This window comes from Tursiops truncatus, chromosome 8 (assembly GCF_011762595.2).
Source record: "Tursiops truncatus isolate mTurTru1 chromosome 8, mTurTru1.mat.Y, whole genome shotgun sequence".
NCBI classification, from domain to species: domain Eukaryota; kingdom Metazoa; phylum Chordata; class Mammalia; order Artiodactyla; family Delphinidae; genus Tursiops; species Tursiops truncatus.
Window position 1 is genome coordinate 10,056,428 of NC_047041.1, and position 25,090 is coordinate 10,081,517.

A 25,090-nucleotide genomic window follows, 5' to 3' on the forward strand; every position below is an offset into this window, starting at 1 on the left:
AGATCTACAAGGTAATATATATAAAAGACTTAACAGTTGCTAATATATAAGGGGTGCTCAGTAAATAGTAACTAAGGATGTATTGCGTAAAATTTTAAAGCTGCTTATATTTTATTGTATGTGTGTGTTTTCATATACATATATCTACACATATACATATAGATGCACAGCGAGTTTTCACAGTATCCTGATGAGATGGGGGGGAAATTTCCCAAAGCAATGAATCCCATAGGACAGGTGAGGCATTTGTATGAGGTCACACAATGAGAGGATGGCTTGGGTCAGAACCCAAGGCTCCCTTTTCCTAGGACCAGGCTCTTTTCTGCACAGCATGGTGCCCAAATGCACTTCACGACCACCTCTGTGTAACTGTAAATGAGAATCAGGAAATGAGCTGAGAGGATTCTATAACCAGAGAAGTCAGGGGAAGGAAACTGTCAATTCTCCTTCAGGTTGCTGTGTTTTGACAAAGTATATCTAGTTTTTCTGCATCTTCTACATAGAGGCCACTTTATAAGCTGTCAGTCATCTTCCTCTCCTCTCTTCTGGGGTTTCTTTAAATTCTTGGTGAGGGTCCTTCAGAGACAGGAGCCCCAAATTGAGTTCACTCTTTCAATGAAGACCAGGCTGAGCTGAGGGCAGAGGCGCTCTGAGTTTTTCGTGGCCAGGGTGCACATTTCATCTCTGTCTCCCCAGCACCCTGCACCTCGTGGCTGTGTATTCTCAGGGCACCTTGAAGAGCTGTCGTGAGTCTAGTTTTAAGTGTCAAGGTCCACAGGTCCGGTGATACCGATTGGCTGGAGGTCAAAGCCGGGCAACAAGGTCAGAGGGTGGGGCAGCAGGCAGGCAAGGAGGAAGTGGATTAAGCAAAGCTGACCCAGAGGAGTGGCCAGGAAAGCAAAGAGGCTCAGGCTCAGGCCTGAGAAGCAGTAAGAACAGGGGTGCCGATGCTCCAGGCCAGAGACGCTGCAGAACTCCGGCTGCTCCAGCTGGCTTTCTTCCCCCTTACTTCACATTCTAACGTTTTGGTCCAGAAGACTATAAACGGAAAGGCGTGACTTGGATGTCTCAGAGCGCTGAGGCAAATAAACCCAGAAAAAAAGAGAGGGCCAGAAATCTTTTGTTAGGTAATTTGACCGGGATTATGCTGCGACAGTAAGTGCGAGGGTGCCAGGTGGACTAGTTGGCATGGGTTTTTTTTGCAGCAGTCAGTGGATGCAAACACGTTCCCACCTGGGCGTGTCACAGCACCGTGGTTCAAGAAAGCATAAAGAAGAACTAAAAACTCCATATCCAGGAGCTAACAAGATTCAAGCTGAAGAAAATCAGGTCACAGACTTAAGGGAGTTTTACTTGAACTTTTAAACTTAGATTTTTTTTTTTCTCTTAGACTTGTAACAAAGAGTAGGACGTAAGAGAAAGTGATAGAGGCCTTGAGACCTTGTATCCAACTTTGCTCCCCGATGCTGCAGTGTGAACCCCAGATTCTAAAAGCATCATTGAGAAAAGAATAGGGACTTGCCTGGTGGCGCAGTGGTTAAGAATCTGCCTGCCAATGCAGGGGACATGGGTTCGATCCCTGGTCCGGGAAGATCCCACATGCTGCGGAGCAACTAAGCCCATGTGCCACAACTGCTGAGCCTGCGCTCTAGAGCCCGTGAGCCACAACTACTGAAGCCCACGAGCCACAACTACTGAGCCTACGAGCCACAACTACTGAAGCCCATGCACCTAGAGCTGGTGCTCCACAACAAGAGAAGCCACCACAATGAGAAGCCCATGCACCGCAACAAAGAGTAGCCCCCGTTCACTGTAACTAGAGAAAGCCCGGGTGCAGCAACAAAGACCCAACAACAGCAAAAATAAATAAATAAATATTTTTAAAAAAGAAAAAAGAATAGGAAGTCAAAGCACTCCTGTGTTTTCTCATGCTAAAATCCACCAAAGAAGCAGGAAGAATGGAGGCCCTAGAGCCCCAGCAAGTAACCCCACCTCTGCCTCTAGGGCAAGAAAAAGGGGCTCAAATTAAAGTGTTATCTTGCTGGCAAAGGAAGTGTGAAAAACTGCTGTGCCCTTTTCTAGCAACCCCAATAAGCTTATGTATTTTCATTTTGAGGTGTTAAACAATGCCAGAGAGAGGGGTTCCTATGGGTATTTAGGTCAAATGCTAGGATTTTTTTTAACCCTTTAGAATTCCAGCCAAATTCCAGCGATTCTAAATTGAGATCCTAAAACTAGAACCTTAACAGAGTAATCGCTAATATTGTGGGTTTTTTAAAAGCCACCTGATCTTAGAGCTGCAGTGTCTCTTTGTGTCCTCCTAAAATGATCCCTGTGGGAAACTTCTGTCATGTTGTGCAGTGGCCCGTCCCTCCCCACTCCTTCCATTCCCATTTGTGGTTAAATCCAGGCTGGCTCCCTGATGGGGGAGGATTCCCTTCCTTGCTTGGTTACTCCCCAGAGAACTATTTCTGGGTTTAAGACAAAGGAAAAGTCATCTCTTCCAAGCTTTTTTACCCAGGCAGGTCTCCGCAGGCCATTGGGAAGCCCTAAACCGGGCACTAAAAGACAACTTTCAGAGAAACCAAACTCAGAAGCAGAGTAGAATGGTGGTTGCCAGTAGCTGGACGGTGGGGGAATTGGGGAGAAGTTGGTCAAAGGATACAAATTCCCAGCTACAAGATAAGGTCTGGGGATCTAATGCACTGCATGGTGATTGTAATTAACATTATTGTATTATATATATAAAAGTTGTTAAAAGAGTAGATCTTAAATGTTATCCCCACACCTGCACACTCAGATCTTAATTACATGAGGGGATGGAGGTGTTAACTAACCTTATTGTGGTCGTCATTTTGCAATATATACATGTACCTAATCATCACACTGTGCGCCTTAAATGAGCATTGTTGTATGTCAATAATGTCTCAGTAAAGCTGGAAACAAACACAAACAAAATGCAGACCAGAATTGAAACAAAGTTAAGTGGTTGATGATAATTCCTGGGGTTTCTTCCTAAGGATGGTCAGTGTAGAGAAATCACTTAAATTGTAATTAAAATATACAAAGCAAGATGGTTCAAGGGGAACCCCTGGCTTCTAGGAAAATACGTTATTAATCACAGGGACATTTTACCTGGGAAGTGGCTGAGCCTGACGCATGATAGAAGGTGTGCACTGTGTGTGACAGCAGCCTGGTGGCGGCGGCAGAGCACAGGCAGAACGTTCAATCTTTTTTTTTTTTTTTTTGCGGTATGCGGGCCTCTCACTGTTGTGGCCTCTCCCATTGCGCAGCACAGGCTCCAAACGCGCAGGCTCAGCGGCCATGGCTCACAGGCCCAGCCGCTCCGCGACATATGGGATCTTCCCAGACCGGGGCACAAACCCGTGTCCCCTGCATCGGCAGGCGGACTCTCAACCACTGCGCCACCAGGGAAACCCGAACGTTCAATCTTTTAACCATCATTTTTTCAAAAAGGTCCCTGAGAATGAAACAGTCTGTGAAGAAATTATTGGGTTGGCCAAAAAGTTCGTTTGGGTTTTTCCATTAAGATCTTACGAAAAACCCGAACGAACTTTTTGGTCAACCCAATAGTAACAATCCACTGTTCATCCTGGAAAGATAAACGAAATCAACTCTCTTTCTCTCCTAGTACCAACTGTCACTAAACCCTAAGAAGCCCCAACTTCCAAGAAGGCACAGGAGGGTTCACTCAGACAGCAACTAGCTACCTTAGGAGCATGGTGTGAGGAGTTAGAGTTAAGGGAATTCAGCAGGCAGGCTCATACACAATTATACACAGAAGTCAGTAACTTTCATCTATACAAATAACAAACATAAGATATGATGAAAGAAGAGACCTATTTTATAATGATTAAAAAAAATAAAATACCTGAGAATAAACTTAATATGCAAAATGAATACAACATCAAAATTCTGAAACTAAACTGGGAAACTTGTCAAGTGAAAAGGCTTACTCTACTCTTTGGCAGTGAGACAGAGCATTATTAAGAAGTCAATTCTCCCTTATGTATCTATAAATTTAATGTGCTTTCAAGAAATACCAAGTTTTTTTTCTAACCAGTCAAACTGAATCTAGACTTGATATGGAAAAATAAATATACAAGGATATCCTTAAAATGTTTTCAACGAAATATCATGGGAGTGCAAGCTTTAACAGATACTATATGTATTCTAAAGTTACATTAACATAAATTGTACAATTTATATTAATGCACAATTAATATAAATCTGTCTACTTGTTTATTGCACAATTAATCTGTCTACTCATGCAATGAATAGACAGATCATGAAATAGAAAATTTTTTTAAAAACCACAAATACATATGGCAAATTGGTATATAATCAAGCTGGGATTCTAGGGTCCACTGATGTTTATGTAGAGAAAGAGATTATTGAATAGCTGACTTAGGGATGATATGACAACCTTTTTGGGGAAAAGATTAAGCTGAAACCATACTTCATACCTAACACCAGAGAAAACTCCAAATGAATCAGAGATTTATATGTGAAACGTGGGACTGTAAACTTACCAAAAGAAACGTTGTAGAGTTCTTTTATAATCCCAACTGGGGAAGACCTTTCTGACTATGATACAACACTAGAAGCTATAGAATAAAATATTGACAAATTCAATAGCATCAAATAAAAAGTCCATGTATGAAAAATCACCATAAACAAAGTTTAAAAAAAGATAACCTAGGGAAAATATTTATAACATATATTAAACTAACAAACCAATAAAAAAATTGACAGAGGGTATGAACACACAGTTCCCCCAAAAGGTATATACATTATTGTCAAATATATGAAAAAAATGCTTCACCTCATTATTAATAAAAGAAATACAAGTAAAAACTACAATGAGATACTATCTCGCCTATCAAAGTTCAAAATTTTCACAACCTGCTTTCACGTTGGCAAGCACTCTCATTGGCAGGAGTGTAAATTGATACAACTCTCCATAAGGAGAGCAATTCCTCAGAAACTTCAAAAATTATAAATACATATGTCCTGTGACCAACCAATTTCACTTCTGGGAATTTATCCTTCATAGTCGTACAAAATTATATATGCACATAGTTATTCAACGCGTCATTGCCTGTTATAACAAATGATTGGAAACGATCTAAATATCTATTAATAGAATGGTTAAATCATTATGGTAGATTTATCCAGTGGAATAGTATATAGCCATAAACAACAGTGGGGAGCCCTTAAAGCAAGTTGCAAGACGGCGTAGAATATTCTACCATTTATTGAAAAAAAAAAGGATATGTAAACGTACTTGATAGTATATGGAGAGAATAACACTGGAAGTTACACAAGTTGACTTTGGGGAGGAAAACCTGGTGTCTGGGATAGTGGTGAGAAGTAAAATCTTCAGGATATATATACCCTTTTAACTTTTTGAATTTGAACCAAGTAGATGTATTGTCTATTTTTAAAAATCAGGAAATACAATTTTAAAAGAATTTACTGGATACAAAGAAAAACAAGACAAACAAAAACTAACAGATGTGCCTCTAAGGCATAAATGTCAGTGCACAAACAGACCTCGTGGGCGTTCTCAGCTGCAGACTGGGGAGCAGAGCGACCTTGGTGGCCTCTGATGGAAAGAGCTTGGAGTATGGAGCTGTCAAAGTATAACTTCTAAAAACACAGTTCTCGTACAAAATAGGGTTGTGATGATGACTAAGTAAGATGTGTGTGTGTCAGTTTTATACACTAAGTCCTATACAAAACTATACAAATATTTAGTATCAGGATGGGGTTGTGGCATCCCAACCTTGGACTTCTTTCAGGTTCTGTTTTGGGAGTCAGTTCTCTTAACTTAGGGAAAGCTTTCTGGAAAAAATGACCTTGACCAGCATTATAAGGAGAGGAAGAGATGTGATGTGGCTGTCAGGAGGTGGGAGGTTGTCCCAGACATAAGTGACAGTTTGGACAAAGACTTAAGAGGAAGGAAAGGGTGAGCCTATCCCGAGAGACCACAAAACTGCCAGCCTCACAGGCTGATGGGAGATGCGAGCTGACGTGTCTGATGGGCAGACACCGCAACATCATAATAACTCACCTATCCCGAGAAACATCAGGGTGGCGCCTGTCAAAATTTCCTAAACACCTCTAAAAAGAGAAGAAAGAAAATAACTCTCCAAATAGGCCACTGCAGTTGGGACACTTCTTTAAAATTCCTGTGTTTTCTTCATAAATTCATGAAAATTTTACGTTCTAGTCCATCACATTCCCAAGATTATTTTACTTTATTTTTTAAAATAAATACATTTATTTATTTATCATTGGCTGTGTTGGGTCTTCGTTGCTGCTTGCAGGCTTTCTCTAGTTGCAGCGAGCGGGGGCTACTCTTCGTTGGGGGTGTGTGGGCCTCTCATTGCAGTGGCTTCTCCTTGCAGAGCACGGGCTCTAGGCACATGGGCTTCAGTAATTGTGGCTCACGGGCTCCAGAGCACAGGGTCAGTAGTTGTGGCACACAGGCTTAGTTGCTCCACGGCACGTGGGATCTTCCCGGACCAGGGCTCGAACCTGTGTCCCCTGCATTGGCAGGTGGATTCTTAACCACTGTGCCACCAGGGAAGTCCCCCAAGATTATTTTAATATTAAGAATAAGAGTCCCCCCGCCGAGAAATAAACATCTTTGGTAAAACCGAATTCCACCAAGATGTTCCATATTTATTCTGAGGTTCCCATAACCCAAGAGGCTTAAGTATCCTACTCTGAAAAGCACTGTACTGTTAGCACCTTACTATGATATTGTTCATGACGTCTCAGTGATAAAGGCTACCACACAGAAGAGTCCACACTTGACTGAGGACCTCTTAGCCCTCAAGGAGCCAGAACTTGGAAAGGGGCCAAAAAGAGGGCCTGCCCTAGGCAGTAATTCCACTCCACAACCATGCTTCCTTCCAGCCTTCTCTGTAGGCCCTCCTCTTTGCAAAGACTTCCGTGACCCGTGACCCATGAGCCCCGCCTAAGCCCTTCTTGATTCTTGGAGGATTGACTCTTTAGGGAGATTTATGACTACTTGAATTGGTCCAAATTCCCCATTCTTTTGCCTCCTTTAGTTTCTCTGCTCCATTATTGGGTGTGGAAGTGGAGCCCTAGAAGGGGGCAAGGCAGGGAAGGGCGGTGCTGTAGACTCAGAACAGAGATTTATTTCCCTGAGAGGGAAGAGCAGTCTGAAACCTGCGACGTGGAGACCACCCAGACTCCACAGCTCCTACCTACTGCATAGGGCCCCTTGAACCACGCACACATTTCTGCTCTCTGGAGCCTCACCCCCTGGGGCAGAATTATTATTTGTTGATGATTAGGACCAGACTGCTGAACACAGAAAGGGCTCTAGTAAATTCAGACCGCAGCCCTTCTTCTTCTTTTTTAATAAATTTATTTATTTAGGCTGCGTTGGGTCTTCGTTGCTGTGCACGGGCTTTCTCTAGTTGCGGCGAGCGGGGCCAACTCTTCCTTGCGGTGTGTGGGCTTCTCATTGTGTTGGCTTCTCTTGCTTAAGAGTTCGGGCTCTCGGTGCGCGGGCTTCAGTAGTTGTGGCTCGCGGGTTCTAGAATGCAGGCTCAGTAGTGTGGCGCACGGGCTTAGTTGCCCCGCGGCATGTGGGATCTTCCCGGACCAGGGCTCGAACCCCTGTCCCCTGCATTAGCAGGCGGATTCTTAAACACTGCGCCACCAGAAAAGTCCCCAGACTGTAGCTTTTCTAACTGGCTACTGTGTTGTGTGTTTCCCTTTGCTAGAGGCTGCATATTTTTGTTCAGCGACTTGGTGACAAAATTAATGAGTGCCTCTTTGTGTCTCAAAGAGGAATTAGGGGTTAGCTGATGATTCTTCCTTGATCCCTTCTTCCCTCAGAGCTTGTTTTTATTACCAGCAAAGGGGCTGGTGGACTGCAAAATAGGAGATCAGAAGAGCACGTAAAGTATCTTTCCTTATTCGTTTCAAGATGGTGGAGGCTGGGGAGGGAATGCTGGGTGTAGACGAAATAGGTGAAACGGATTAGCTGCTGTGGCTAATTGTTGGAGTGGGGTGTCAGGAACATGGGGGTTCTTTACACTATCCTGTCTCCTTCTTTTTAGGTTGGAGATTTTCCTTAAGAAATCCCTGACCTCGTGGAGCTTATATTGGCTTGTTCTACTCTCTGCTCCATCCTTTGGTGGCTGATGCCCTTCTCTGCAGGGGCTCCCTGGCAGGGGTCTGCCTGCACCTCTCTGCAGAACTCTTGCCAGTCTGAGGAGCAGCCTCTCCCAGTAGCTCTCTTCTCCCTGACATGGGGAGCGGAGGAGGAGGAGAGGGGCAGGGAAAAAGGAAGGGGGAGGGGGTGGGGGAGGGAAGACTAGGACCCCTAGGTTCTCACCTACAGGATCAGCCCTCCCCCACCCCCCGCCAGTGAGCAACTAAGACCAATTCTGAGATGAGAGCTACTACTCCTCACTAGACTAATGCCTGAGAACCAGAATCCAAAGTGAAACTTAAAAATACAGACTTCCAGGCACCACCTCCAGCCACCTTGGGGTTGGGGAGGCAGGAATATGTCATTTTAAAAGCTCCCCTGTGACTCTGCATCGCCAGATGTGGGAACCCGTGCACCAGGCCAGCACTTAGCATCAGGTTGGTGGGGCTGCCAGTGTGACCCAGAAGATGATAGCTCTAAAAGTTTGATTCAACCTGCTGTTGCACTGTGGACCGCTCTGTTGCCCTACTGTTTGCCCTGATGGTACCTGGAGATCTCAGTACCCCCTTAACCACGCTGTTTGCTCATTCGTTTTCACTGTCTTTTAGCAGTCTTTTCCCAGTGGGCAGCTCTGGTTCTGCCTGGCGGCCCTTTCCTGATGTAAATAACAATCCAAATTCAAGCTAGAGCACCAGTGACCATCTCACGAGGTGTCCTGTAGGTTCCTCAAACTCAACATAGATGGGGACTTCCCTGGTGGCGCAGTGGTTAAGACTCTGCACTCCAAATGCAGGGGGCCCGGATTTGATCCCTGGTCAGGGAACTAGATCCCCCATGCATGCCACAACCAAGAGTTTGCATGCCACAACTAAGGAGCTGGCGAGCTGCAACTAAGGAGCCACTTGCCGCAACTAAGACCTGGCGCAACCAAATAAATAAATGAATGTGTTTTTCGAAAACAACGTAAATGAATTCACTGGGTTCTCTTTTCTCAACCAGCTCCCTCTCCTGGCTTCTGTGTTTCTCTCTAGGCTTAGAACCATAATTCTTCTTGTCTCCCAGACTCAAAATCCACACTATGACTAACTTCTTTCCATCCCTCCCCATCCTCCATACTCTCTCTAATCAGTCACCAAGTCTCATTACTCTATTCAAAAATTTACATTCATCATCTCTTCCTTGAGGGCACATGGCCTCTGTCCCAGCTCAGCCCTCTTTACCTCTCACTTGGAACACTGAATGCCTTACAGGTTAACTTTCCACCTCTAGTTGGTCCCAATGCCCTCCCTCACCTCCACCACTTCCAGTCTCATGTCCTTCCTTTAAGGTGTTCACAAGAAAATCCGACCACTCTTCATAAAGACTGTGTTGCTCTCCAGATCAAAAACCTTCAACAGTTTCTTTTGCTTACTGAATAGCCTAGACATTTTTTCCGTGATTTGGCCCAACTTCACCCTTATCCGACCGCATGTTTCTTATGCTCCCACAAAATGTTACTACTCATGGATCCTTCAAAATCACTCCCATTCCTAACCTCTGAGCCTCTGCCCTTGCCATTTCCTCTATCTGGGCTTCCACCCACTTCTTACTCATGTATTGAAATGTTACCCATCCTTCAAGGCCTGACCTCAGAAGTCACCTTCTCCACGAAGACTTCCATGATCACCAGCCAGATGCGACATCATGCTCCTGACTCCCAAGACGAGTACACTTTCCTTAGGACAGTTTTCGTGCACTGTTCTTACTGAGCTTACTTGATTATTGCCATAGCTTTCTTAGGAGACCATGTGTTTCTTTGGGGTACGTTTCTTCACTCTTTTTAATCTCCTCCCCTGTGTCTAACCTAATACTTTGCACAAAAAAGCTGCTCAAAAACTCTAAGTATTGACAGACTGAATAAATGAAGAAATTAATAACATTACATCGGAGCAAAGAAGGCATATTCAGGTGGTACGCTCATTATTACACGTGCAGTATTAAATGTTGCAATGTTTCCATTCTGGCTGGTGAGTTTAAGTGAGTTTAAGCTCTGGGCCCCTAGTTGCCCCCCAACTGCCCTGAATCCTCCTCCAAGAGTCTCTAAACCCACTGTATGACTCAGCAACTAAAGAAGGGACACGACACAGCAGAAGGTCTCCAGAGTTAGTTGATGCCTCCACAGTAATTTTGAATATCACCCAGGGAGGTGGAGCAACAGTGTAATCTAACGGGGTTAACGAAATTGACTTTCAGACAGGATACTGTTCTCATCTGGGCACAGGAAGAACTAGAAACACAGACACGGTTTCCGCACACCTTAGAGTAGTAATGTTCTGTCGTGGATAGAGGGCATGTTAATGTGTGTGTGATGACTAGTGAAGCGCAGGTGGCTATTACTATCAGTAATAACAACCACCAGATTCAGCAAAACACTTTTACTAACCTAATTTAATTTTCACCAGAACTCCTGGAAGCAACTGGTATTACCTCATTCTACCAGTGGACAGATAGTCCCAGAGGACCAGAGAGATAGCAGCGTGCCTGTGTTCCTGTAGTGAGAATACATGCCGTCTGAGTGCACGGAGCTTCTGCACTGTTTTATGCTGCTTCCGCATCGGGCACCAATGATCCTACGCCCTTGAGAGAGAGAAATAGAAAAAGAGAGAGAGAGGAAGGAAAGAAAGGAAGAAAGAAAGAAAGGGAGAAAGAGGGAAGGAGAGCGGAGGGAAAAAAGGAAGGAAGACAGGAGGAAGGGGGGAGAGAGATGAAGGAGAGAGGGAGAGAAGAAGAAAGAAGGAAAGAGGAAAGAAAAAGAGTGAGAGAGACAAACTGAGAAGCAGAAACATTTGGGGGCCTTCCCAGGCCTTTTGGCCCCACACCGCACCATATTAAGCATATTAAAATATACTCAAACTCTAACTTTTTAAACTATGAAAATATCGCAATATTTTTTTATAATTTTACTTTTGAAATTGGGCCTAGCAATGATTTCTTGGCGATCACTGCACATAATCAGGAATTCTGCCAATGACGAAAAACTAGCCAGCAAGTTATTTTCAAATAGGTAAAAATCTTATGATAATAAATGTAACGAAGAAAATGGCATCATAGCATCTTTATAGATTTAGTGAGGTGCCTAATAATTTCATTTTCGCTGTTTTCTTTTTGTGTTGTGAAGCCGACTACATTTGTTAGATCTTCAACATTTGTTAGATCTTCAACATTTTTAGGTCTCCAGCACTAGCATTGGGATAAACAGCCCTGACTGAAGGGGTCAGCAGAGGTCAACTGTGAACTTAACAGGGACACTTGAAGTACTACGGAAGTGCCAACAGTCGTCCTCTCCCCAAGGCATCTACATACATCTTCACAGGCTGCAGACTTTTGCTTCCATGGTGGCGTTCATTCCATCTCCCAGGGGCCTCCCCTCTTCTGGAAACTCCCTCCCCACTTTGGACCTGGCAGCGCTTATGCGGGACACCAGCAGGACACCAGCAGGAAGCTCTGCAGCCAAAGGGCTTGAGGTTGGCGAGCTCCCTGCCTCGCCCATCCCTGGGCCCAGAGAGAGAGGCACAGAGTGGTTAGCAGCGAACACTGTTTACTCGGGCCAACCTGAGTGCATTCCCAGCCCGGCCTGCAGTCAAAGATGACGCTGAACAGTCCTCCTTTACTTTGGGGGTTACTATGACAGCCAGGAATTTGCAAACCAGACCAGACCTAAAGAAGAATTCTGTCCTTGGCCCAAAGAGCTAGTGGTTCCACGTGGTTCTGCTTGTGGTTCCTGCTGTCCCCTTTGACACCTACCAGATGGAAGGATCTCTAAACCGGGAATTTGGAAATGTCCTAACGGAAAGGCTATTTCCAACCTGGCCGAAGCTGTTGTTGGAAGGAATTTAGGTCTGATTGAAGAAACTTCTTGGCAAGAAAAGTTGGAAAATATTACAATAGGTCCCAGAGAAAACCTCATTACTCTCTCAAAAAATCTTTTGTTATTTGTTTAGTGTTCTGTGGTTTGCTAAGCACGTTCACATAAATTACCTCATTGCATCTTCACGTCTACCCAGCGAAGGAGTCAAAGCTGATGTTATTATATTTGACCAAAGATAAGGAAATTAAGGCTCAGTAAGTATAAGGTCAAACAGCTAACAAGCAGCAGAATTGAGATTTGAATCTAAGTTTTCTGATTCGAGATGTAGCTCTTTGAATTAGACCACGATGATCTCCAAAAGGTAAACTAGGTCATGTTTGATCTGGACAGCTTAGGACCAGATTTATTTTAAGTAAGTGATGTTGTAGATGAGTGATTTTTTTAATTGTGGTAAAATACACACAACATGAAATTTATCAACTTAACCATTTTGAAGCGTACAGTCCAGTGGCATTAAGCACATTCACATTGCTGTACAGCCATCACCACCATCCATCTCTAGAACTCTTTTCATCTCGCAAAACAAACTCTGTATCCATCAAACACCAACTCCTCATTCCCCCTGCCCCCAGAAATCACCATTCTGTTACTTTTAGTCTCTATGACTTTGACGTCTATATATACTTCATGCAACTGTAATCAAACAGTATTTATCCCTTTGTGATTGGTTATGTCACTCAGCATAATGTCTTCAAGGTTTATCCATGTTGTAACACGTGTCAGAATTTCCTTCCATTTTAAGGCCAAATAATATTCCATGTATGTATATGTCATATTTTGTTTATTTATTCATCTGTGGATGGACATTTGTGTTGTTTCCACCTTTTGGCTACTGTAAATGATGCTGCTATAAATACGGGTGTACAGATATCCCTTTGAGTCCCTGCCTTCAGTTCCTTTGAGTATATACCTAGAAGTGGAATTGCTGGGTCATATGGCAATCCTATGTTTAATTTTTTGAGGAGTCGTCATATTGTTTTCCATAGTGGCTGTACCATTTTACATTCTCAGCAATAGTGCACAAGGGTTTTTCTCTCTCTGCATCTTTACCAACACTTGGTATTTTCTGGGTTTTTTGATATTAGTCATTTTAATGAGTGTGTAGATGGATAATTTTTAAACATGTGGCTGTCAGGGCAGTTTATTCAGAGGAGTTAAAGAATGGTCCTAGTGAAACCAGGCTAGCTTCCACTTGACATGCCAGCCCCGAGCCCAGCCAGGGGCATTCACAGAAGCATTGGTTCCACTGGACACCAGGGAAAGCGCTTGAATAACGAGCAAATCCATGCTCTTAAGGGTAATGAACTGAAATACTGACCCTCCTCATAGAGATTTCCTATATCTTCACTATGAGTGAGAATTTTTTCTATGATGCACATTAGACAAAGGCACCTCCCTGCATGACTAGAGGATGTGTGTGTGCACACGTAGGCAAGGGTGTGCCTCTACATGGATGAAAGGGAAGGTGCAGAGTTCCAAGAAGGATGGGATGGCCAAAGGGATTGGCAGACTCTCTTCCCAAACAACTCTAGAATCTTAGGACGTCACTCCGTGTCTGTGAGCGTCCTTCTTTATTCTTTATCCACCCCTGCCCATGTCAGAGGGATGCGTTAGATTGTATCTTTAAAGGACTTTAGAGGAAATGCTCTGTGTGTACAAGATGCAGTTATATCTGATCATGTCCAGAGTTATAATTACCTCACCTAGAAAGAACTGTTGGCTTCCCTGTAACATGGTTCAGGATAGTGGGGAAGCTCAGGACTGGTGTGTTGGGACTGGGGTCTGTTTCTCAATGTCCCGTCCTCGTGTTGTTCAAGCCCTGCCCGCCTCAAGTGCCACCTTCTCCATGAAGCAGTCCCCGATCACTGTATTAGGAAGGGATATTTTAAATTCAATAGCACTTCACCTGTGCCTTTCTTAGGCCAATGGCTATGCTTTATCTTGGGTTTATGGTTACTTACCATAAATGTAAGATATGTAAGATATGTAAGAGCAAATTACATATCCCTCTTTAAACTAGATGCCCCTTAGGGGGAAAATCCAATTCTGGGTTGCACATCGTATAAAGCAGATGTTTACCAAAAGCTCCTCAGCAAACTTCTCTTATGCCTGACTCATTGGCTAGACCTGTGTCACCTGGCCTTCCTTGGGGCAAGGGGCGCTGGGCAGGTGCTTTAATATTTTAGCCTCCTCGGTGGAGGTGTGTAGGGAATGGGCTGGGCAGCCAGTGAACGGGGGCTGCCAGCCCTGTCTTTGAGTTTAACACATCTTCTGGGAAGTCAGAGGGGAGGGCCCCACCCTGAGTCCTATGCCCGGTCTGTTTCTTCTGCATGCTGTGCTGTGTCTACCATGGGTACACACTATAAACACTTCTAGATTCATAGATTCTCTATTCCAACTGAGAAACAGGGGAACAGAAAAGAATGACCAGCTCTAATCAGGTTGTGTCAATTCCTGCAATTTATACTCCTAATAATACTGCCCTCACATTCATAAAGAGCTTAAAAATTTACAATGTTGTAGCATCCCTATTTTCTTCAGATGAAAAACTGAGACTCAGAGACATTAAATCATTTGTTCAAGATAACTCAGGAAATGACAGTGCCAGGAAGTGCTCAGTCCTGGTCTCCTGATGTCACATTTCGTGCTCTGTCCACCACTCTCCAGTGCCTCTCAGACAGTGGTTTCAGGCCATAGCTGTCTTGTACCTCACCCCGCCTCCTGGGGACAGTGTAGTCAGGGGAGATGCAAGACAACACAAGACAGTGGTCCGAGTTTGTGTCACGCCGTTGTGCGTGTATTGTGGTCGGGAAGGTGGGGGATGGTTCTTGTCCCCTGCCAGCTCCTCAGCCTGCCCACTGCAGACACCAGTCTTGTCACTGAGCAGCTGCAAGCAGCTGTTGACAGCTCCCCGTATCTCAGCCTACAAAAATATGAGCTCCTCACAGGACACCAGTGGCATGTTCAGGCTTTGGATATATTGTCCTCAGTTTTATTCAATGGCTTGACGGCCTCAACCATTATTAGGAAAAAAAAAAAATCCCAGCTCTTCCTGGGACCCTGTCACACCTGTTTCTGCCAGCAGACACCATGTAGTTTTCCGTTCTCATTCTTAACCTTTTCGGAAGAGGGAGAGCCACTCTCTGTGATAATCGTCCACCCTGCTGGAAAGAGAATGGGCTGGCCTCTAGGCAACTGGTCTCAAGCTTGGCTCTGCCTCTAACTTGAGTGTGGCCCTGAGATAGCTCTTCCCTGGCTGGGTCTCAGTCAACAAAGTGAGGAAGTTCGACCAAAAGGAACTCTTAAGACCCATCCAGCTTGATAGTGGAGACAGCAGCTGCACAGAGGTGGAACTAATGCGGGGCTCATGGCTGGAACACTTCTGTTAAGGCTGAATGAATGGAAAGCACAGGAGAACTCATGCAGCTGGGGACAGCAAGTGGCTGATCCCAAGCTGGGAAGATAGGAATGATTTCTGTCTTCTGGTTTGGCCGTTTGTGTTCTCTGCCATGTGCTTATGTGTTACAGAGGAAAACATGCTGCTGGATTCTCAGGAAAATCACTTAGGTCTGTCCGGCTGCAGAATGAAGCCAGACGTGGGTCTGCTTACCTGCCTAGCTGGTGATCAGAGCAGGCCCGTAGGAGGTGGTGGCAAGAGCACTGAACTAGGCATCAGACTAAGGCTCTGATCAGTTCTGTGCCACCAGCTGGCTGTGTGGCTTTAGGCAAGTCGTTGCTCCTCTCTGAGCTTGAGTTGTTTTCAGTGAAATAAGGATGTTAGATGCCTCTGATAGTCTTTTCAATCAAATGATCTGAAATTTAGTGCTTCATCTTCTTCCTCTCTCACAGGCTTCCTTAGGACAGCTTGTCTTGTGGGCATTCTGAGTATTATTAGCCAAGGAAAAACCTTCTGATTTTCATCTTAACTTAGAGATGGGGAATGAGAAAGGGAGATGGCACAGGGATACTTTCGCTACTCCTTTTGCTGTGTGTTTCTAAGGAAGTCACCAGACTTCAATTCACCCTTAGAGGAAGGAGATGCTCTCTCTCCCCTTCTCTGAGAGGTGAAAGCACCCTCTGCAGACCTGGTTACATGGTATCCTGGAGGCATGCACTGTTGCATTAGTTAAGGGGGAACAGAGGGAGCTGCTGTGTGCTGAGTAGCAGGGGGCCTGTGCTAGGTGCTTTCTCTATATAGTTTCAGGTAATCGTCTCAAAAACCCGTGAGAACTCTTAGAGATGACTGGAAGTAACGGAGGCTGAGGGAGCCCAAGTTAGACACGGCAGGGAGAGCCACGCGAATTCAAAATCAGCCTGTCTTTCTCCAAAGCTTGAACTACGTCTCTGAGGGCATCACTTTAGCAGGAATTGAAAGTAGGACGTGGGGAGGAGCTGGGAAACCCCAGACCTAGCTGACCTCGGGGAAGAAGGCGGTGTGTAGGGCAGAAGCTCAGACTGTACCTTAGGCTCAGCAGCTATATAAACCTTCTCTGTTTTTCATCTCGCCTCTTGACTCTCCCACTGGCACCTGAAAAGCGGACTGGGGTCGAAGGACAGACCTATGCATCCTGCGTCCTGGCAGGCAGAGGGAAGCATAGGTCCCTTCTTCACTGACAAATGTCCTACAGGAAACCTGAGCCCCACCAAATCCCTGCCTCCTCAGCTGACCACACAGATCAAAGCTGGGGACTGTCATCTCGCAGTTTGGGGTAGAGCAGGGCCAGCCGGTCTCACCTCTGCCCCACCCACCCCCCAGGCCGTCGGTGGGGAGAACAGCTGCTTCCTCTTCCTCGGTGAGAACCCCTCATTCCTTAGCCTCCATCAACACACAGGGCTCCTCAGACACAGCCTCAGGAAGGGTTGTCCAGTCAAGACCCCGATAGCCGGCTGGAGCCTCTTACTGTCCAGCCATACACAGAACCAGCGCGCTGAACAGCCAAGGCGAGAAGTGACGTCCTTGTGGGACACGAGAGAATATGTAAAGATAACCTTGTTTTAATAGAAAAAGGAAATGAGACAGAAGTTGGCTCTTTTTTTACTGCAGGGAAGTAGTCCTGTAGACTTAAGTTTTAGTTGGAACAAGTATTTACTGAGTCTCCTATATGTTACACGCTGTGCTAGGCACCTTCACCAGAATCTCATTTCTGCCTCATAACAGCGTCAGGAAAAGAGGAAAAGGCTCCGTGACGTCAAGTGACCTATTCAAAGCCACTCAGAACCCAAACTGTCTGCCTCGCAGCCCACAGCTCCTTCCATTATCCCACAGCTTCTTGTCCTAAATGCCCTCAGGAATGTGTCTTCCTCTGAGAATGGAGCACAGGTGGATACCGGAATGCAAAGAGATGAAAAGAAGTGGGCCGTGGTTCCCAGGTGTCCTGTAAGATGAGACATCTCCTTCCCCTCCTGCTCAGGGCAGCTTCCTTGACGTCCCCTGCGCTGAGTACAGGGTCCTGCCGTCAGCTCCGTAGCACTCTGCACTTTCCCTTACGGACTATTTCTCACTCTGCTTTGTGATTGCTTCTTTGCTGTCCATCTTCCTTAACCCACCATACGCTTCTAGAGAGCAAGGACAACTTTTGCTTTGTTCATCATTGACTTCCAGTGCTGGGCACCTCATAGGTACTTAACCAAGATTTACTGAATTATTGATTCAAACTAAAAATAAAAAAGTGAATGGATAGATGGATGGAGAATGGATAGATGTGGTTTATCATCGTCTCCGAGTTACCGTGTCTCAAATGAAATTGATCTTTCCCTTCCTGACAAGTTAACTTACTTGACTTCCTAGGAAGCATTACTGTCAAAAGACAGTGAGGGCTTTCAATCTTCTAACTTTAAATCTTGGCTCAATCACTTACTAACCATGGAATGATACGCAATTTATTTACTCTCTGAACCTTAGTGTCCTCATTGTAATGTCGTATAGCGAGGCTTATTGATGACACTTATAATCCCTGGAATATACTAGAAGGTCTATAAATTGTAGCTTTAATCTTAGCATATATAACAATACATTAGATCACTTATCCTTATCTTCGGTGCCGCTTGTCTTCCACTCCCTCTTCCGCTCACAATGACCACTGGATGTTTAACCTGGTTTAACTTTCTCCCAGATATCTTCTGTGTTTGATTTACCGCCCTCACCTCATCTCCCCATTTAACACAGTAGGTTCTAGCCAGTTTCTCTGCTTCAGCTTTTTCTTCCCATGCTTCACGCATACCCCGTGGTGGCTCTGGAATTCCTATAGAGAAGAGGTTTAGGGTGGCTCTCTGACTCCACACAGAGTGGGGAGGATCAGGGACTTGTCTCGAAGCTGCATATTCATATCACTTTACAAAATGTTGAGGAAATGTAATTGTTTCTATTAAAGCATGGGGCCGGGGAGCTTGATGGGTAAGAAAGTGTACTAAAGCTCTCCACCCTTGGCCAGCCCTTGCAGTCACCTCTGGGCACTGCCAATTTATATCTCTTAAAGTATGGTTCTCATCAAGGTCCATTTTGCGAAAATTTTTTCAGTGGGTCTGCAGAAGGTGTGGAACAAGTTCCAGAATCCTTTGCCTCACATTCAGGACTCTCCACAATTTTGCTGCAGGCTAACTGTTACAAGGCATTTTGCACCAACACCAATTTTTCATTTCATGGATTTCATTCCATTCAACACCCCCTGTATACACCACAGCTACTGCTAACTCCATGTCTTTGTCCAGGAGTGCCCCCCCTCCAGTGGTCCTCCCCAGGTCCTCCCATCTAGTGAAGTTCTCTCCATGCCCCAAAGCCTGGCTCAAGAAGTGTTCTCCCAAAGAACCTTCACAGCCGCGCCAGCCTACAGTTCTCCCTCCCTTCCTGGAATTCCCAGTGTTTCTTACTGTCAGGATAATTTATTCTGTCACTTAATTACGTAACTTTTCGTGTTTGTTGTGGAAAGATTTCGAATGTTGATGTTTTCTCTCTCACTGGACTGAGAGGTCCATTTAGGGTAAAGACTGCCGGTACCTTTTTGGATCCCAGCCCAATCAGTGTGGGACACAGCGTAGGTAGGCGATGTGTTTCTGAGTTGTGAGCCATCCCCAGGGGCTCTGGGGCACTCTTCTGGCTCACAGATGCCTAGTAACAGAAAGGGGGCTTCAGATTCAGGGACAGTCATCTCCAGAGACCCAAGGACTCTCCCCAAGGAGTCTATGCCCAATATATACTGGCTATAAGACTTCAGACCTGGGGAAACTGAGTGTTTATGACCCAATCTCAGCAAAAATCATATGAAATTGGCATTTCCTATGCTGGTGACTGACTAACAACTTGGAGCTGAAGCTATCTTGTTATCTTCAGCCTGAGCAACGTGGGTTTAAACACATGTCTGTTTACACCTGCATACATCTGTCTTCATGTGCACACCAGCCCTCACTCAATACATGGTGTCACCAGGTTCATGAGAAAGGCCACCAGTGATGGAGGAGTAAAGATGGGGCTTTAAAACGTTTACAGAAATATCTCTTTTAGAAAGAAATAAAAAGTAGAAATCTGGGGTGAAGTGTATACAAGGATTTTTTGTACTATTTTTGCAACTTTTCTCTAAGTCTGAAAATATATCAATATTAAATAAAATTTTAAGACAGAAATGACAAAAAGTCACTTTCTCTGTAGTTTCCCTCCTACCTTCCTCAGCCTAAGAGAATTGACATTTTTTCAGCACATTCATATGTGAATTATAGTTATGAATATTTCTATTTCTCCTATTACACAAGAAGTATAAAATGGAAAAAAGTAGTCAGACTTTTAAAATGTTTTATTTTTAATATTAATACGAATACATTAGAATATTAATATTGGAATAGAAGAGTTTTAATATTTTGTGATCTGGGGCATGATATTTAACCTCTCTAGGTTATAGTTTCCTCATCTTTAAAATGGAATCAAAACTGCCTATCCCTTAGCATTATCATAAGAATTAATAAAACGATAAATATTAAATAATTAATACACTTCCTGGTCCATAGGTGATGCCAAGATATCCTAGTTCCAAATGTTTAAGAAATGTCAGTAACCAAGTTCTACTCACTTTGTGTCCTCAACACCTACAAAAGCATCTGGCACAGAGTAGATGCATAATAAACAGCTATTGAAAAAGGGGTGGGGGGCGAGGAGAGAGGGGAAAAATGCCCGAATTCTACTCAAGCGACTCTCACAGCTGATCCCAAAGCCCCAAGAGCAGCCCTTGCTTTTGTTACCCCTCTGAAGGACCTGGTGAGAGCGCCGTCACCTCTCCAGGCCTGTGCTTTCCTCACTTACGAGATGGGGTTGGTTTCATTCCACCGGAAAAGACTAGCTAATTAGAAAGGACCGTACAGCTCCGGCATCTAAGGCCCCTGGAGCGAGGACTGGGCAAACGGGCTTGAAAGTGTGATAGAGCAGCCTGCCCCGCCGCTGAAGGCTGGCCCCAGCTCCCCTCGCGGGCACGGGTCAGGTCGTGCCTCCGTCTGGCTGAAGCAGCAGCCCCCGCTCCAGGGACGTCCAGAGCCCGGGCACCAGAGAGTGCAGGTCCAGGCTTTCTCGGAGCCTCAGGACAGTTGAGACCTGAGCGTGGCCGTCGGTGCCCTTTCCTTCTCTAGTCCCCTCCCGCCACCGCCGAGCAGCAGGGTCCTGGTAGACACAACCCCAGGCGCCGGCCCGGGAGCTCGCGGGCAGCCCTCCGCGGGCCTCCTGGGCGGGGTCCCTCGCACGGAGGAGGGAATCCGTGCCCTCTGCCTTCTTTTCTGAAAGGAGGTGATGCCTGTTTTGTCCAGGGCCACGTGCAGGGAGGTCAGCTCCAGGGCTTCCTAACGGACTCCTTTCCACAGAGTTGTGAACCTCACTCCCCCCGGGGGGATGGCTCGCTTAGCTCGGCCGGATCCGAGCGGGGGCTGCTGTGATTACCGCCGAGGGAGAAACAGCGAGGGCGAAAGGCCGACGGAAAGGCTGTGGAGCCCAAACAGGCCGTGGAGTCAGGAGCGCCCGACCAGACCCGTTGCTTGACAGTCCACTGTCACTTTCAGGCTGGGCTGTCTGCACGGTGGGTCTGGAGTTTCACCCCGACTAAACGTGGCAGAGAGGGAGGAGGAGAGGAGAAAAGAGGAATGAGGAAGGAAAGGAGAGGAGGGAGGAGGTGAGAGAGGAGAGGCAAGGAGAATGCAAACGCGAGAGAAATGGAGAGAGTAGATGGAAGAGGAGAAAGCGCAGATTTGTGCGGAAGCAGAGTGTGTGTGAGCGAGAAAAGGATGCGAGAGAGAAGTGGAGAGAAGGACGCAGTGAGGACGGAGACCGAGGAGGCTGACAAGGCCTCATCCTCGCTCGTGGCCAAGTGTCCCCGGCTCTCTCCTACAGGGTCGACCCCACACCGAGCGCCGGGCGCGACCACCGGCCTCCGAGCGGCCGCATCCCCTCTCCTCCCTCCCGCCGCCGGCGGAGCCCCGCGGGCCCGACCCCCGCGGCTGCCCGGCCGGCGCCCTGCGCGCCCCGAGCGCTGGGAGGGAGGGAGCAGCGAGCGAGCGAGCGAGCAAGGGAGGGAGGGAGGGGCTGCCGGTGGGAGGCAACCATGTGGTTCCAGCTCACTCTATTTCCCCCCCCCGCCTTTCTTCACTCCTTTTTCTTTCCAAACAGGGAAAAGTGTTCCACGAAGCGGTAGGGTCTTTCTGCCTCGCCTTTTCCTCGCTGACCCGGGTCCCCGCTCCCGTCCGAGTGCCAGCTGGCAGGGCGAGCGCTGGAAGCCCTTCTGCGCCCGTTGCGGGGATCCCGGAGAGGGGCGCGAGGCGTGGGGCCGCTCCCGCGCCGGCACATGGCTGCAGCCGCCCCGCGCGCACCCCGAGGCGCCGCGCCCAGCTCGCCCGAGGTCCGTCGGCTGAGCCCGCCCGCCCCGGAGCCAAGCAGCGACTGAGCGGGGAGGAGCCCGCGCCGGGGCATCGGGATGATCCTCCTCGTCCTGCTCGGGCTAGGTGAGTGCCTGGGGAGGGCGGGTGGCCCCGGGCACACACTGTCCCGCACCCGGGCCGCGATACGGGCTCCGAACGGTTGTCCCCGCGGCCCCCGGAGTGAGCCGGACGCCAGTGTCCCTGCCTCCCGGCCAGGGAGGAGCACATCTGGCAGCGGAGGGCCGCCCAGTCGGCCATCGAAAACGTCTCGCACATCTGGGCCCTGGAGCAGCCTTGGGCGTTGGGGTGTTTCCTGGTTAAGTTTGGCCGAGAACCGCATGGTGTGGCGGGTGCTTTTGGGGGTGGTGTTTAGTTTCAGGAGTATCTGGGGAAACTGGAGAATTGGGAGAGGGAAGGTATTATTCAGGAATTTTTGTGCCAGGTTCCTGAGGGTGGGGGGAGCTTTTTCGTTTCCAACAGGCGCCTGGAGGGCGCAGATTAGAAACAGATGTGTTGGAGGGTAAGCGAAAGGGAGTGGGAGAAGAGAGGGGGAGAGGAAAGCAGGAGAGGGGAAAGGGCAGAGCCCCAGGAGGACCAGGAAGGTGCGGACAGACTGGGAGGGACGAAGAGGGGAAGGGAAAGGGCTGGGAGGGAGAGAGGAAAGAGGAGGAGGGATGTGAGGCAGAACAGCAAGCCTGAGAGAGACTGATCAAGACAGAGAAAAATGGAGCGGAGGAGAGAATAGAGGGAAACAGGCTCTGGGGCCAAGAGAAGTGCTGCCCCGCGTGTCCCTTCTGGGGACTTCTGAGGCCTCAGAGGCCCTAAGGCATAGACTCACCCGGGCTGGAAGCAGGCAAGTTTACAGGACAGGGCAGGACAGTGCCCATCAAGGATGTGTGGGCAAGAGCTGACAGGAGGGAGATGCACCAGGTCAGGGAAGGCTGACTGGGGAGCTGAAGGAAAGTCATGATAGGAACCAGGGAAACGAGGGCTACACCTAGAGCCAGGACCAAATGTGAGCCTGAGTTCAGAAAACCAAAGAGCCAGCAGGCGTGGTAAAGTGAGCGCTGCCCTGGAGACCAGGCCAGGTGAGAACTGGTCCCAGTTTCGAACTGACTCGCTGGGTGACCTTGGACCACTTACCCACTACCAGGCCTTCAGCTCCCTTCGCTCCCAAACAAGCAAAGGAGATGGTTCCTAAGTCCCTTCTGGCTCTGACAGCCTTAAACACCAGGAGTTTGTCAGGGACCTAATGGATGGAAAAGTCCCCAAACAAAAGTGAAGAGGCACTAAAAACTCCCTCTGAATTAGATGTCTAGAGCTCTCTGTCTCTCTTTTTGAAACCTTACAAACCAACTAGGCCGTATGCATGCCTGCCTAGGCCAGCCTCAGGCCAACAATAACTCTTCACCCGGGTTAGAGGAATAAAAGAGGTGGATTAACCTAAACTATTGCTCAGGTAGGGCAGGTGAGGAGCCACGATTTTCTAGGCTCTTGTAAATACCAGCCAAGTATGGCAGCGCCGCTCCTGAGCACATGGCGTGTCTGGATGGTACTTCTGCTGGCCTTACCCCTAAGCCACCAACCACCCGATGTCAGTAGGCTCGAACGGCAGAGCAGCCTTATTAAAAGCAGCTGGAACTCACTGAGTACTTACTATGCTGAGCATGTTATGTGGGTTATCTTGTTGACTCATTTATTCTTCACGCCAACCCTATTGGCCACCCGCTATTATTACCCCGATTTTACAGGTGAAGAAAACAAGATGTAAAGAGGTCAGGTAACTCGCTCAAAGCCGTAGGCTCCTCGTTGGCAGAGATAGGATTTGAATGCACGTTGTTTGCTTGCTAAACCGCCATGTTATAGGCTTCCGGCACCACAGAAGGACTCTTAAAGATGTTCTCTGCATTGAGATCCAGTTCAGTCCTATTCATGGAGCAGGAGACATCAGCGAGATCCTGCCCCATGGGAGGAGCCTGGGAAAGGGAAAAAAGCTAAGAGTGTTTGAGCACCTGCTCTACACCAGCCCCATTTGGGCACAGTTTCTGGTGGAAAGTGACTTTGGCCCGCATGGTCAGTTGAAATCAGCTGGCTTTGATGATGGTCAACGTCTTAGTTCATGAGAAAGAGGAACAGACCAAGGCATGGATCAAAAGATGTCATTGGTTCCTTAGCCATTTTTTATTGAGTGCCTACTATGTGTATCATTCCTCTGGTGAGAATATCATCTGTTGGGTTGATGTCTTTCTCATAGAAATTGTCTCTCATGATATCTTTTTTGGGAGGGTTCTGTCTTTATAAAATTGTTACAAACCAAATGCCATGTAGAAGAGAAAAAGTGGACCACTGACTTAGAAATTCTTCATAACTGGATGTTCATCTACTATTCGCCTAATAATAGGATGTTCACCTACTATTAAGCTTTTGCCACATCAGTGCCCTTGTCATGACATATGACATCCCAGCTCTGAATTGAATAAACTGTTCAAGTAAGAAGTCACAGAGGAGATGAGTTGAAGGGTCAGGACAAGGGACAGGGCAGAAAACCTGAGATGAGGTTGGAGAGCCAGAGACCAGCATTTGAGGGGAGCAACACTGAAGGAACTGAAATCCCTGCATGGGTCAGCAGCCCCTGGGGAACCACTCTTGTGGGCTGGATTAGCCTTATTTGCAAAGTGGTTTTGAGCCCTGGGATGCCTGGACGGGCACTCTTTAGGAAAGCCAGAAAGAAAGCCCTCAGTGTTGCCTGAATCCTAAAATCATCTCCTGCTCCCTGAAAGGAACAGATCCCGCGTGGCTTCTGGCCACTGCTAGCGTGACTTCTGGCCTCTTTTTTCTAGAGAAAGCACAGTATTGAAGGGGAATCAGGAGGGCTAAGAGTTCTGGACCCACCAGTGAGTGAAATCAAATGTCCTGCCTTTCTGATGTGAATGAAAAGGAATGCTCTGAGCCCCACGGAGGAGAAACAAGGGGGACTTCATGGGTTCCCCCAGCAGCTCCTCTGACCACCACCTCTCCCCTTCCCCTGTTGCTCAGGTCTCATTATCCTACCTGAACTTCTTCCTGGACTTCTGTAATAG

General features: G+C 46.9%; 1 protein-coding gene across 3 annotated transcripts in view; it reads left to right on the plus strand.

The window, feature by feature from the left end:
* The first annotated feature begins 21,009 nt into the window (after window positions 1-21,009).
* CLMP (CXADR like cell adhesion molecule) overlaps window positions 21,010-25,090 on the plus strand; it is a 90,154-nt gene continuing 86,073 nt past the window's right edge. Inside the window, exons 1-2 of one of the 3 annotated variants that reach the window (XM_033861884.2) lie at window positions 21,010-21,175; window positions 21,763-22,094. In XM_033861884.2, coding sequence (XP_033717775.1) covers window positions 22,067-22,094 — 28 coding nt within the window. In that variant the 5' untranslated portion in view covers window positions 21,010-21,175; window positions 21,763-22,066. The remainder of the gene's footprint in view (window positions 21,176-21,762; window positions 22,095-25,090) is intronic. The other 2 variants (XM_019941738.3, XM_073808049.1) reach the window with 2 other exon arrangements.